The sequence below is a fragment of the Rhyacophila brunnea genome, unplaced genomic scaffold, assembly GCF_057557595.1.
Source record: "Rhyacophila brunnea isolate RB1 unplaced genomic scaffold, BYU_Rbru_1.0 scaffold_19, whole genome shotgun sequence".
Lineage (NCBI taxonomy): Eukaryota > Metazoa > Arthropoda > Insecta > Trichoptera > Rhyacophilidae > Rhyacophila > Rhyacophila brunnea.
This window is the reverse complement of record NW_028232848.1, coordinates 16,811,710-16,824,272: the sequence shown is the minus strand read 5'-3', so window position 1 is coordinate 16,824,272 and position 12,563 is coordinate 16,811,710. Positions and strand designations below refer to the sequence as shown.

The 12,563-nt window shown below is 35.4% G+C and overlaps 1 protein-coding gene across 2 annotated transcripts in view; it reads right to left on the bottom strand.

Annotated features, from left to right (window-relative positions):
- Nucleotides 1-2,324: 2,324 nt before the first annotated feature.
- Nucleotides 2,325-12,563, bottom strand: part of gish (casein kinase I gish) — a 112,340-nt gene continuing 102,101 nt past the window's right edge. Inside the window, exons 11-14 of one of the 2 annotated variants that reach the window (XM_085946016.1) lie at nucleotides 12,150-12,257; nucleotides 9,024-9,077; nucleotides 5,503-5,612; nucleotides 2,325-2,529 (exon numbers count right to left, since the gene is read on the bottom strand). In XM_085946016.1, the coding sequence (XP_085802142.1) occupies nucleotides 2,475-2,529; nucleotides 5,503-5,612; nucleotides 9,024-9,077; nucleotides 12,150-12,257 (327 nt within the window). In that variant the 3' untranslated portion in view covers nucleotides 2,325-2,474. The remainder of the gene's footprint in view (nucleotides 2,530-5,502; nucleotides 5,613-9,023; nucleotides 9,078-12,149; nucleotides 12,258-12,563) is intronic. The other variant, XM_085946017.1, reaches the window with a different exon arrangement.

The following is a 12,563-nucleotide window of genomic DNA, read 5'->3' as shown; positions in this document are numbered from 1 at the left end:
AGGATATGTTTGAATAGTGTCCGATTTCCTCCGAGAGTTGTAATGATATCACATTGTTAAATTTATTCAAACACGAAACGGCACAGAGTGTTTCCGATTCGGTAAAAAAACCAGTCTTCCGATCCGTCCGATCTTCTTTAATACATTAAAAAGGAAAAGGCCGACTCGATCTAGTCGAGATAGAGAAATAATACATATATATTATAATATATAATATGTTTTTAAATACATTATGTTAAGCTTTAACAATTGTTTTATATGTATGTACATATATTAATACTACTATAATAGTATTTGATCAGCAACCGAGCAATATCAAAAGTCAAAAATGGTGGCATCCACAACGAGATGGTCCCGCCTCCTCCCTCCCGAGTGTTGACCTCTTTAAGAGATTGAGTATTCATTATATTGACCTAAGCCGAGAGCGGGAATTTTCTCAAAAGATGCCATCGGGTAAATTAACTATGCAGATTTATTTGATAATTTTTGAAGTAAAAATTTTCAAATGGGTCACCTAAAACGTAGTGTTTTTTAAGTAAAACCCCGTTAGTACGAACATGATCAAATCTAAATATTCGCTAAAATCTATTAATAGCGATTTCTACTAATTCAATGAATGAATCATAATTAATTGTCACCGCTGATATTAGATTAGAAAGAAATTATATCAGAATTAGAAACAATATTAAAAATTTGCAATAAAAAACTGTTTTTTGCCATATGCATAAACATACAACGTGATTGTTATACTTCGCCAACATATTATGACCCTGCTAACATTCATTCTTTATGTTGAATGTAATAACAATTCCACAGGAGAAATTTTCAATTTCTCTGAAATAATATGTAACTGGCAGGAATATTTAATATTGGCTCATATTTTGATCAATGTCCACATGGTAAATTTCAAGTAACAGTATGTGACTTACACAAGAGCATGCGGGCAAATTTTTGTCCAATTTTCATAGTAGGTATACTCCACTGATTAAACGTATTAATAAAAATAATGGACATGTTTCTAGTGAAAAATAATAGTAAAAAGCTCCAAGAGGTCAACACTTCATGAATTTCAGGAAAAGAGGGCAACAGAGATACGGGTAAACGGCGAGTCGGCGATTGTTTGTAATTGTGACAATAAAATGTATGCAGACAACCTCCGATGGACGTGAACCGAACGGGGTAACATAACATTCAGTACAATGATTACTCGATAAGAATGATTCAATGTCTCCTCGCCTTTCAGCTCACGTCCACCGGGCGGCACAATCTCACCAGTGTTTAAAGAAAGAGCGATGAGCATTTCTTCACCTCTCTTTTATGTACTAGTACAATGACCGACTCGCACGTTGATCAGGATCACAAACGGAAGCCATCTCAGAAGCGATGCGAGAGATAAAACAATGAACAGTGACAGGTATCGGCCCGTACCATTCACCAAGTCTAAATAGGTTTCTCCGCCGCAATAGTTCGCACTCTCTCTTCAAAGTGACTTCACGATAATAATAATTATCAAAAGACGCGGGGCACTCGACCATCTTCATTATGTAAACACCATATTGTCGGTTAATAAATTTGGTTGATTCTCGCTCACACAATGAAACATTCAACAATCAAACTGATTTCTCGCATTCCACAATATTTGACAGCAGTGCCACAGTACAGTGGTGGTGGTTTTCAAGGGCATCAATCGATAAAATTGTTGAATTGCAGCCACTGAAGGGCGGCGTCGGCCACTGCGATCGACTACCGCGTCACCTGAAGGCCTCAAAGGTGACATCTAACACTCTAGCGATATAAAATTGATCATTTTCGGTATATTAGCATTCTGACTTCGGCCGGAGACAAACGCATTCGAGCTCATTATAAAAATTGTAACAGTAAGCCGAACGCGTGTTCTCTTTAACAAAACATTGCAACAATCGATGGCGGTCGGTCGGTGATCTATTGTGGAAGTTTTAATGCCATCTATTAACGATGGCCGTCTGTAAACACCATCTGATATACAGCAGAGATCGTACAAATTTTGATGACATTGGAATTTAAATAATTATCATACACGGGAGCAATTTTAAAATGCAAGGGAACAATAATTGCGGGACAAGGGTGTCGGCTGAATTCTGGCCAAAATTCAAAACGACAGCCTCATCGATCGTCCTATTGCATCATCGGATCCGTCGTGCGTATTCCACTTCTATATAAAAAAAAACTCAGTGGTAATATGCGAGCTCCTCTCTGATAACGCAATAAATAATCATTTTATAGTAACAAAATATAGTTCAGTGAATGTCGGGACGCCGGCACAACCGGGAGAGAGCCGCGTGAAAGAAGATGACTCGCCGGACGGCCCCGGTTGTCGTAGAGGGCGCGGCGGGCGGGGCGGGTCGGATGCGAGCTCAGGATTGCGAGTTGTAGTGTAGCGGGGGGAGGGGCGAGGCGTGGCGGGCGGCGCTCGCCCCCCCCGCGTCTATGCCGAGTCATTTCCCTCTTCCCGAACACTTTTTCTTCTTGCGTTTGAAGAAGCAGCAACACCTGTGAAATGCAAAAATCCTCTTATTATTATAACAATTTACATGTCACATTTCAAGGAAGTGTTATTTTTGTCTATGTAATGTGTTCAAAACCCATCTGATCTTCTGTCTGAACTCTAATGAAGAGGTTAAGAGGGAAGAGGAGAGAGGAAGAACGATCTAAGTCTATTTTATTTGTCATTTGTCCAGTAATTATTCATTAACTGATTGATGATATTTATTATGTGTACTGTAAGTTGTCTTTTCCGCATTATGCTAGTCTTAATAATACGCTTTAAGGCAGAAACATGTTATTATCCACGTTACGTGAGCTCATATGCTACAACCACCAGAACATTCAATAAGAAAAATTGATAACCCTCAAAAATATTGTGTCAATTGTGTCATTCGTAGTCCTTCCAAACCATCAGAAACAAAGAAATGTGAGGTCACAAGACTCGAAATTGTGTACATCTGCAGTAAAAATATACACCTATATATTATATAATATATTATAGTGATTTGTTGGGCGAGCGGCTTAAGCGTCGGCCTATAACGTCGTGGGTACCAGGTTCGAATCCGGGGTCTGGCGAATACACATACTGTTTTTCAATTTGTGTTTGAGGCAGAGTGTGGACCTTAATAGGTTGGGCAAGTGGCTAACATCCATTTGTCATAAAAACAAATTTGTTAACACCAACCTCCACTCCGTGGGCCCCATATTATGATCTTATTAGGATCGGACATAATCGGGAGCTTACCATGAACACGCGTGTCATGATGATATCTAATGTGTTTCTGCCTTCAGGCATAATGTGAGATCAGTTAGTGATATACCATTCAATTTATTTATAAAGGGTTATCAAATTCGTACTACAGATTTTAAAAATGTTATAGCAGCCATATTTTTTTTCTGATTCCCATCAAAATTGTCATTTTTGTGTTCAGTATTGTTTGAAAAATCATCATGGAAAGATACACAGGTGTACAGCGTATACAAATCGTTATAAAAATGGTGAATCTATTTGATCGATTCCAAAAAATCATCATCAGTTATGAAAAGCTCATTTTGGTAAATAAGCACATTTGTTGCATTTAGTTTAGAGTAATGAAAACCCACATGCTATTCTTGAAACAACTTTACATCCACAAAAATTAACAGTTTGGTGTGGTTTATGGTCTGGTAGTAGTGTAAATGTACCCTATTTTTTTGAGAACGAAAATGGCAATGATTGATGATTTTGATCTGGACGATAATGTGGTTGCAACATGCAATACAGCTTGTGAAACAATCAACTAATTGAAGGAAAAGTTCAGTGAACGTGTAATCTCAAAAAATATGCCAAGGTGAACTGGCCACCATGATCATGCGATATAACTCCATCAGTGGCGATGCGCTCTTGAGAGCGCTAAAGCGCTGAACACCCAATTCATAAAAAAAGATTTTTTTTTATTTTAAATATTTGATTTATTAAAAGACAGTGTCCTGATTTCGTAGTCATTAATTCATATACAAAAACAAATTCTAATGTGTTTTAACCGCCTATTTTAAATCCTATATACAATGTCCATGGGAGCGAATTTTCAAAGCACACCAGTAATGGTAAGAAGAAAAATGGTTTCTGCACATATTAATTAGTTTCGTCTGCTAGCTGTCAAATAATTAATGAGTGCTTTCGTGATTATTTTTCAATATCATATTTTTAGTTATTGTGTACATTCATTTTTGTTTTAAAATGGCACTGTTTGATGTTGAATACAAAAAAAACGTTCTACTTAATACTTTTGAAGAACGTCTTCATATTAAAAATAGCAGTAGACCTGCACCTAGCCTAAAATTAAAACAACAATGCGTTTAAAAAACTAAAAAGTACGAAAGAACATTCAACATAAAACAATATGCACAAAATTCGTGGCTATGTGGATGTGACAAATTAAATGCACTATTCTGTTTCCCATGTCTCGTGATTGACAAACGTGTGATTGATAAATTTGTGTCGATGAAAAACAGAAAAATGGATTACTCATACAAATGAACAATAATATGTAAGTACTTAAAAAAAAAGTGAACTCCCAGTAAAATAACTCACCGGTCGCCACTGAACTCCATTGGACTTTTTTCTCTTAGGTTATGTTGAACCATTGCTTTACTTTTACCCCAATAAACCACACTCAATACCTTCAAACCAACATTATTTGTGTCATTGGTGAAATAAGTATTGATTTATGTGGGAAAGTGACTTTTTAAGAAAATCCAGAGGCGGTCATTCATATGAAATCATTTTTAAAGTCAATGCCATGAATTAATCTTCAAAATAAAAATAATATCACATTGATGTCTTATAACTAGTTTAAATATTTAATTTAATAGTATAAATAGTTTTTTTTCAAATTAAAAATATATATCTCCTATTTGATAACCCTTTATATTCAATTTAGATGACAGTACGATTCATGATTATGACTCGAGTTAGAAAAAACCAAGTCTTCTGGAATAGTAATTTGGCCAAACGAATAAGAAAATAATTTTAAACATCCGCTTCCCCGTCTGTCATCAGTGTACTTTGTAAATAAGTTTATGATTTTTAAATCAGAACGAGATAAGGTTATAGAATACTTTTTTATTGCTCGTGTGACTAACGGAAAAACAGGTTTGATTACGCGAACAATGATATTGGACAATCAGAACGGCGGGGAAAGGAATGACAAACTAGGCCGGTAAACATAACGAATGTATTGATAATAAAATAAAATAAACATTTTGTCACCGAAGTGGAGCATGGCAGGACGAGATTGTTTGAAGGAAAACACTCGACAGGAGGGGGAGGCGGTTAGCGGGATGTGGTAGGTAATTTGGCATCCAACCTACAAGGACAAAGCATTTTAGTACAGTGAAAGTATGTTATAATTAACGGTTGAAATTATTTTTCTTCGGAGGCGATGGTTATAAAAACATAAAAACGGGGAAATAGGAAGAGTGAGAATAGATACTGACTTGGTCTCGTCGACAACGTCAATCTCCTGCTGCGCCTGCGTGATGGGAGTGTTGGAGTGGCCGGCCGTGGGGTCGTCTGCCGCCAGTTCGCCGTTGGTGGAACTCACCACCTGCACAACCACAAACATCTCGATCACTCCTTCATTCTTATCACATTGATAATAATATAATAGAATGTCAAGCTTACAGCAAAATAATTTAATCATATTTTTTCTTTCCAGTTCCATGATTAAGAAATCTTTTTCAGAACCCGTTCTGTTCCACGGCCCGCTTTCATGCGAGCTTTAGAATATTGTATTAATAATAAAACAACGGACACCAAAATAACTTCAAATGGTATATTCATTTTGTGAGGGTGAGCTCATCAATTATTATTAAAATTTAACCTGACCTCTTTAGGATAGAGGATACGAATGATTACAGACTTTATCTCACAGGTAAAAACACAGTGATATTGAAAGAAGCCATCACTGATACACCAAATGTATATAACATTGTTTTGAAAAATTTGCATTTAGGAGTAATTTGGTGTCACGGTGTCACAATATTAAGAAACAAATTTAATTTTCGAACAAAGATACAGGCTACTAATTTTTTAAAAGATCAGATGTCATATTTTTCTTAAGCCGCGTTGACACGGTCTAAGTACGATCCAAGTACACTTGGACCGAGTGCCATCCAAGTGATCTCGTATGAGACATCTTCATACAAATTATTCCTATCCAAGCTACTTGGACCACGTCCTACTCATCCAAGTTAACTTGGATAGGAATAATTAGTATGAAGCTGTCACTTGGACCGTGGCAACGCGGCTTTAGCAACTAAATTAGAAATATCTCTCAATATTATTTACTTCAAAGTCACAAAAATGCTCAGACTTTAGACTTTTATAATTTTTTTGTATTGCTGTTATAATAATATATTGTAAATATTTTTTTTTTTTATAACTCAATTTTAACCAAGCTTTATTTAAACAAATTTATGTTGGGAGGGAAGAAAATGTTCTTTAAATCCTCGAAAATCAATATCTTTGCGAAATGTCAGTAAAGTTATTAATTTTTTGGTACCTAATTTATGACAATATAATTTCTCGTATTAAATAATAAAAATATAATAACTATAAGAAACTAGCGCATTGGTGTCAGTATTACAATAAATATATAAATCTACCATATAATTGGACGAATGGGGCTGAAACACACACAGTAGGAACACATAATACATACATTAAAGAGGGATAGGCACGAAGCATGCATTCATTAGGTCACGGTCATAATGGTGCATCCTCTTATTGTTTGTAAGTGATTTTTTAAAATCGACAATGATTCAAACAGACATATTATTATGAGATAAGAAATTATTGCAAAATTTCTGACCACTGTTTTTGAAAACACATTTAAAATATCAATAAATTGGACGTATAAATTGATGTGAAAAAAAATATTTTTTAAGTTTCATAAATTTTGTAATTTGTAATTCAAACTTTCAGAAGCGTTTTGCAATATTCGAAATTTTGGTGGCATTTTGCAAATTAACCGTTTTTATTGTACTATGATACGCTCTGCTTCGAGTTCCTGACTTTCTAATTTAAATAAGGAAAAATAAATAATCACATCAGGCAGACGATGGATGCACGCTTATGACAGCGACCGCATAAAATAAAGCAAACTATCATTAATCACAACAGACACGACACATTTAGATGTACGGATACAATGATCGTGATCGGATTAGGTCTAAACAATTTTTTAATAATCTAATTCCTACTTACGTGTTAGTGAAAATGTATACAATACCAATGAAAACACAAAAATATTACAGGCAGGTAGGCCACGTCGAGCGGCACATCTGCGGGTCTGTCCCGGTTCGTGTCAATATCCATATCGAGGATTATCATCATCGGCGCATCATAATTGCAATAAAACAGAATAACTATTCGGATGATACTTTGATTTACGTTAAACTAGTTTTTTTTTTTTTTTTTTTTTTTCCCGACCATGTCCGATCCTGATAGGATCATATGGGCCTCCACAGAGTGGAGGTTTGTATTGACAGATTTTGTTTTTTACGAGAAATGGATGTCAGCCACTTGCTCAACCTATTAGGTCCATACCCTGACACACACAAATTGAAAAACAATTTTTGTACTTGCCAGACCCAGGATTCGAACCTGGGACCCACGGCTTTGTAGTCCAACGCTTATGCCGCGCGGCCACCGTGGGCGTATTAACTAGTTTGTCCCACAATAAGCTTGGCAAAATGTAATAATTGAACCATGTCATCAATCAATATATAAAAAAAACAATAATATACGAATGGCAACTGTCAATAAAATTAAGTATTTGCCTTTTCAAATATACAACAGTTAAAAAGGCAAATATATTGATCCATGTTAATATGAGAGTTCTGAATTAACACGTTGACGGTTAGTTTGGAATTCGAGGTGCCATTGATATATTCACTTATTTTAATTTTGTTATTTTTTTGGATATACAACTTTTTATCAAGCTCTAATTAGAATTAAAATAAGACTTTCTAGTAGAATTTTTTTCAGAACTTAAAATTGACATTTTTTATCACAAATGAAGAAATTGATTGACAAGTCTCGATGTGTATCTGGTCATTATTTTTCTAATAACTATGATAATTGACCGAATGACAATAATACTAGCTGTAGGTTTAATGTAAGCATAATAAAATACAAAGTGGTTAGATTCAGATTATACTGCATTCACTCCACACGGACGGCTACAGCGGTCATACTTGCGGCATGAACTTGGGCGACGGATGACATACATTGATATTGTCCCATAAATAGGATAGTTGCAGTTGACAATGTGCCCATATGAATGAGTTTCACATCTGCAACGACTGTCTTTCCAGTGCGATCGATGGATTCGTCACATTTCATCCACAGTGTATATGTTCATGTCCTGTCCAATGGATTTCATGCGTAAGAGCACCCACTGACACTGTCTGTGATCAGGCAAATTATAATGTAACTTTCATTTGTATTCAACAAATATATCTGATTGCAATATAACCTATGCAGTGCAGCAATCGTATCATGTTCATGCCATTATAAGGGTTTATTAACATAGACTAACTCTAAATTATATTAAATTCACAGGTGAAAAATACATGCAGACGACGGGGAGAATTAATTTCTAGATCACAGAAGATATAAATGCAGAGCGGCGTCAGTCGGTACTCTTTGTCTCCGGTTAACTCTTGAATATTCACAACCGCATATGATGATAATCCTATATTAGATATTGCATAACTCTCGAGATATTACAATTTATTGATTCGCGCGAAAAGCATTATTTTTCATTCAAAAAAACACGTAGCGAAGACATCAGCCGCGATGTTACGATAAAGCTTTACGACAGTGACAAACGATGCACCGTGCGGTTTCACCCGAACTGTCAGTTCACAAATTAATAACAAAACAATAAGAATAAAAGGCCAAACGATAAAATGAACAGGTAATCAAAAGAAAAGAAATGAAGGAGACTGACCGTGGTGACAGACCCCGGAACTCGGAAGTACCAAAAGTTTGTTTTGGCCGTTGGCTAAAAAAGAAGTTAACATAACTCAACTCATAATATTGGGAGATTCACACGCACATACATGTACACGCACGCTCTCGCATAAATTGACACGCACGCCGACCACAAAATAGAAGTGTTACGACACAGGGAAACTCTCATTATTTCTTACTATAGAAAGAAGGCAAATTGTGAACAATTCTATAAAAAAAATATGTTGCGCACTTTCGATGCTATCGATAAGCAGATACATATATGAACTTCAAACATAAAAGTACAAAATTTCATTGATTCAGTCTCATTTTATTAAATCAAACATATTTCTTTCATCTATTGCTTCACCGTGTCTATCATTCAGTCAATTGAGAAATCGAAAGCTGTTTAATAAATAAATTGTAATATTATGTAAAATAATAATTATTAAATGCAATGTGCGAGTGAAAAAATAACAATATGTATTTAATTCAATTTGCCTTCTCTATGTACTAGTGATTCGGTCCTAACCAAAATCGTATTAATGGACAAAAGCACTCTCACTAAGGGACAGTACGCAGGAGGATAAATCGGCTAAGGATGTTCAGATAGCATAGATACCGACGTCACCTAGAAGAGTGTGATTCCATTGATGCTCATATTTAGAGATGACAAAAAAATCCGTACAGTAAAACCGTGTTAATACGAACACAATTAATTCGTATTTCGCCATAAATCGAAATATTCAATAAAATTTATAAAAACTATTTATTTAGCAATTTCCACCAATTCGATGAATGAATTAATCATAATAGTCCTCGTTGATAATAATCTGAAAGAAATTGAATTGGAGATGAAAACAATCTTATAAAGTTGCAACAAAAAAACTTTTTTTGTCACATTTAGTTTTTCATAATTCGATTTTTGGTCCTGTCAATTTCGAATTAACGGAGTTTTACTGTAGTTAATTTTATTAAAAAAAAAAAAAAAATAGTGTTTAATTTGATCACACATATTTTCATTCAGTGTTGATACAATTTTTTATCTTTATGATTTATTTAGAGCAATAGCTATCTATGGTAAGCGAAGATCAAATTATTATATTGTATAGATCTCCCATGACGGTTGTAATATGCTAAATTCAATAATATAGATTATAAATCACCATTGAAGCTACCGAAAAGGAAATCTCTTTTCGACATTACTTCTCCTGACTGCGTACACTCCTAAAATGTGAACAGGGGGTCAAACGTAAATGATCCGTCACAAATAATATGCCCGGCCCGTGGAATAAACATGACTTGTGGGGAAAATAATAAATTAGTTATATATCATATTGCATTAAAAACCTCTCATACTTCTTTGATGAAATAAGGACAACAAAAAGAGAATGAAATTAAAGATAATATTTATGTATAGACATTCACCAGAGTCAAAGCAATATAAATGTATACAGTATACTCTCAGTAATCCGCCGCTCGATTATCCGACAACTACTATAATCCGCCGTTATTTTTAATAGTTGAAAGCACAAAATCAAGTTCTATAATTCACCGGTATTCGATTGTCAAATTCAGTAGTCCGCCGCGTACAAGTATACAACGCAGATGAGACGGGTTTATTTCGAAAACTTCTCCTTCGTAAAACGTACGTTCATCGCGAAGAAAGTAATGTACCAGGGAGGAAAGTGCCCAAGGACCGCATCACAATTATGCCGTGCTCCAATGCAACCGGGACACACAAAATGAAGCTTTCGGTCATAGGGAAAGCCGGGAATCCTAAGCCATTCAAGAATATCTGCCACACTGAACAACTGGTTGTGTCAAGTGATTTACTGTTTAATATTTAGTTAATAAACTCAGTTTATAAATAAAACCGTAATTTTTTAGTACAAATTACTCAAAAAAAACTATTTTTACGAAATACCTGTTTTAATTTTTACCATATTTTGGATACATTCACTATAATCCGCCGCTTTCACTAATTGGACACTTGTCTGGTTTTGGGGTGGGGGATTACTGAGAGAGTACTGTAATAATAATATGTATTAACAAATATTTACTCGGATTAATTCTGCATTTTGCTGGACAGTCGGATCATTCTTGAAATACAACAAAAGTCATATCGATCCATTTTTTTGAAACATGCGCGAAAACTATTTTTAGTGCAATATGTATGACAATAATTATTTATCGAATAGTTAAGTTGATATCAACGAATTTCGTACAGGATTTGCAAATGCACTGGTGCCTTTTGAAAGGTCCAAAAATATAACAATTAGCCCAAAATGGGAAAGAATATAAAATAACCTAACACTCAACAGCAAACTTAATATTTCATAGTGCATATACATAAACATATACATGTAAGGGTACTGGCATAATTGATAAGAGTGCAGAGGAACACAATCACATAAACGGCTGACCCGGGGCAAACTGACAATTGATGTAGAACTGACAGACATCACGCTCATGTCAAAAAGATTGACTCCAATATAGGTGACACTAGATTACTGATGGGAAATTGAAACATTTTTGAATACCATTTACAGTTAAGTGAAACATGTATTTAAGTTTTGTATCATCTTCAGGCACTATGCATATTCACCTATGACAAATATACAACTGACTGATATGACGTTAAGCCGTCAAGCGTCAAGACATCTTTAATATAAGGTTAGTTCAATATTCAAAATATGATATTTTGGAAAACTTGCCAACTCATACTTTGTATGTAATAGGTACGTTATTTCGAAAACTAATTCGGAAATTTTACCTAGTAGGCTAACAATTGCATAAGTTTGTGTATAGACTTACTTATTCCTGTCTCATTATGTCTATAAATATCAACGAAATAAAGGGAGTATCTTAAAAATCATTAAGACGACACCAATTTGAGCTGTGAACTATCACATGAACAATCAGTCGTTGACTCAAAAGGCAAAGACGAATGAATGCAAGTTTGTTTATCACCATTAGAATGGAGTTCTATAATACGATCGCTGGTCCGATCGATCGATGAAATGATTATCCGTCAGCCCCGGGTGTACCCTATTCGATAACCGTTATTGGGTAAAATCACATGGTGTGGAAGTTGCAGTATGTATGTGAGCGGGGTAGAAACCTGTACTGATCCGTGTCTGTCGGCCGGGGTGAGGTGTCCCAGAGTGGCTTTGCCTCCGGCTCCGCCTTCCGCCCACGCCCCTCCGCCGCCCCCTCCACTCTTCACCCCCTACAAATACACAAGATCCGATTTTAATCAGAAATTTATTGCGAGTAAAATATCATCAGGGTGAAAAAATGTTTGATCACTACCATATTAGAAGTTAAGCGTAAACTATTGCAAATTGACAGGATTCAGCTCTCTGACCGTCTTCCTGCAAAATAACACCTACATATCTTGTTATTTACGAGACATTCGAAACGAAACACTGCTACCATCCATTCGTCTCCCTAATGCTCAACCAAAGAATGCGGTGACATTTTAAAATGGATCATATGATTTCCACAGATCTTTGTTATACTGTTAATTCAACCT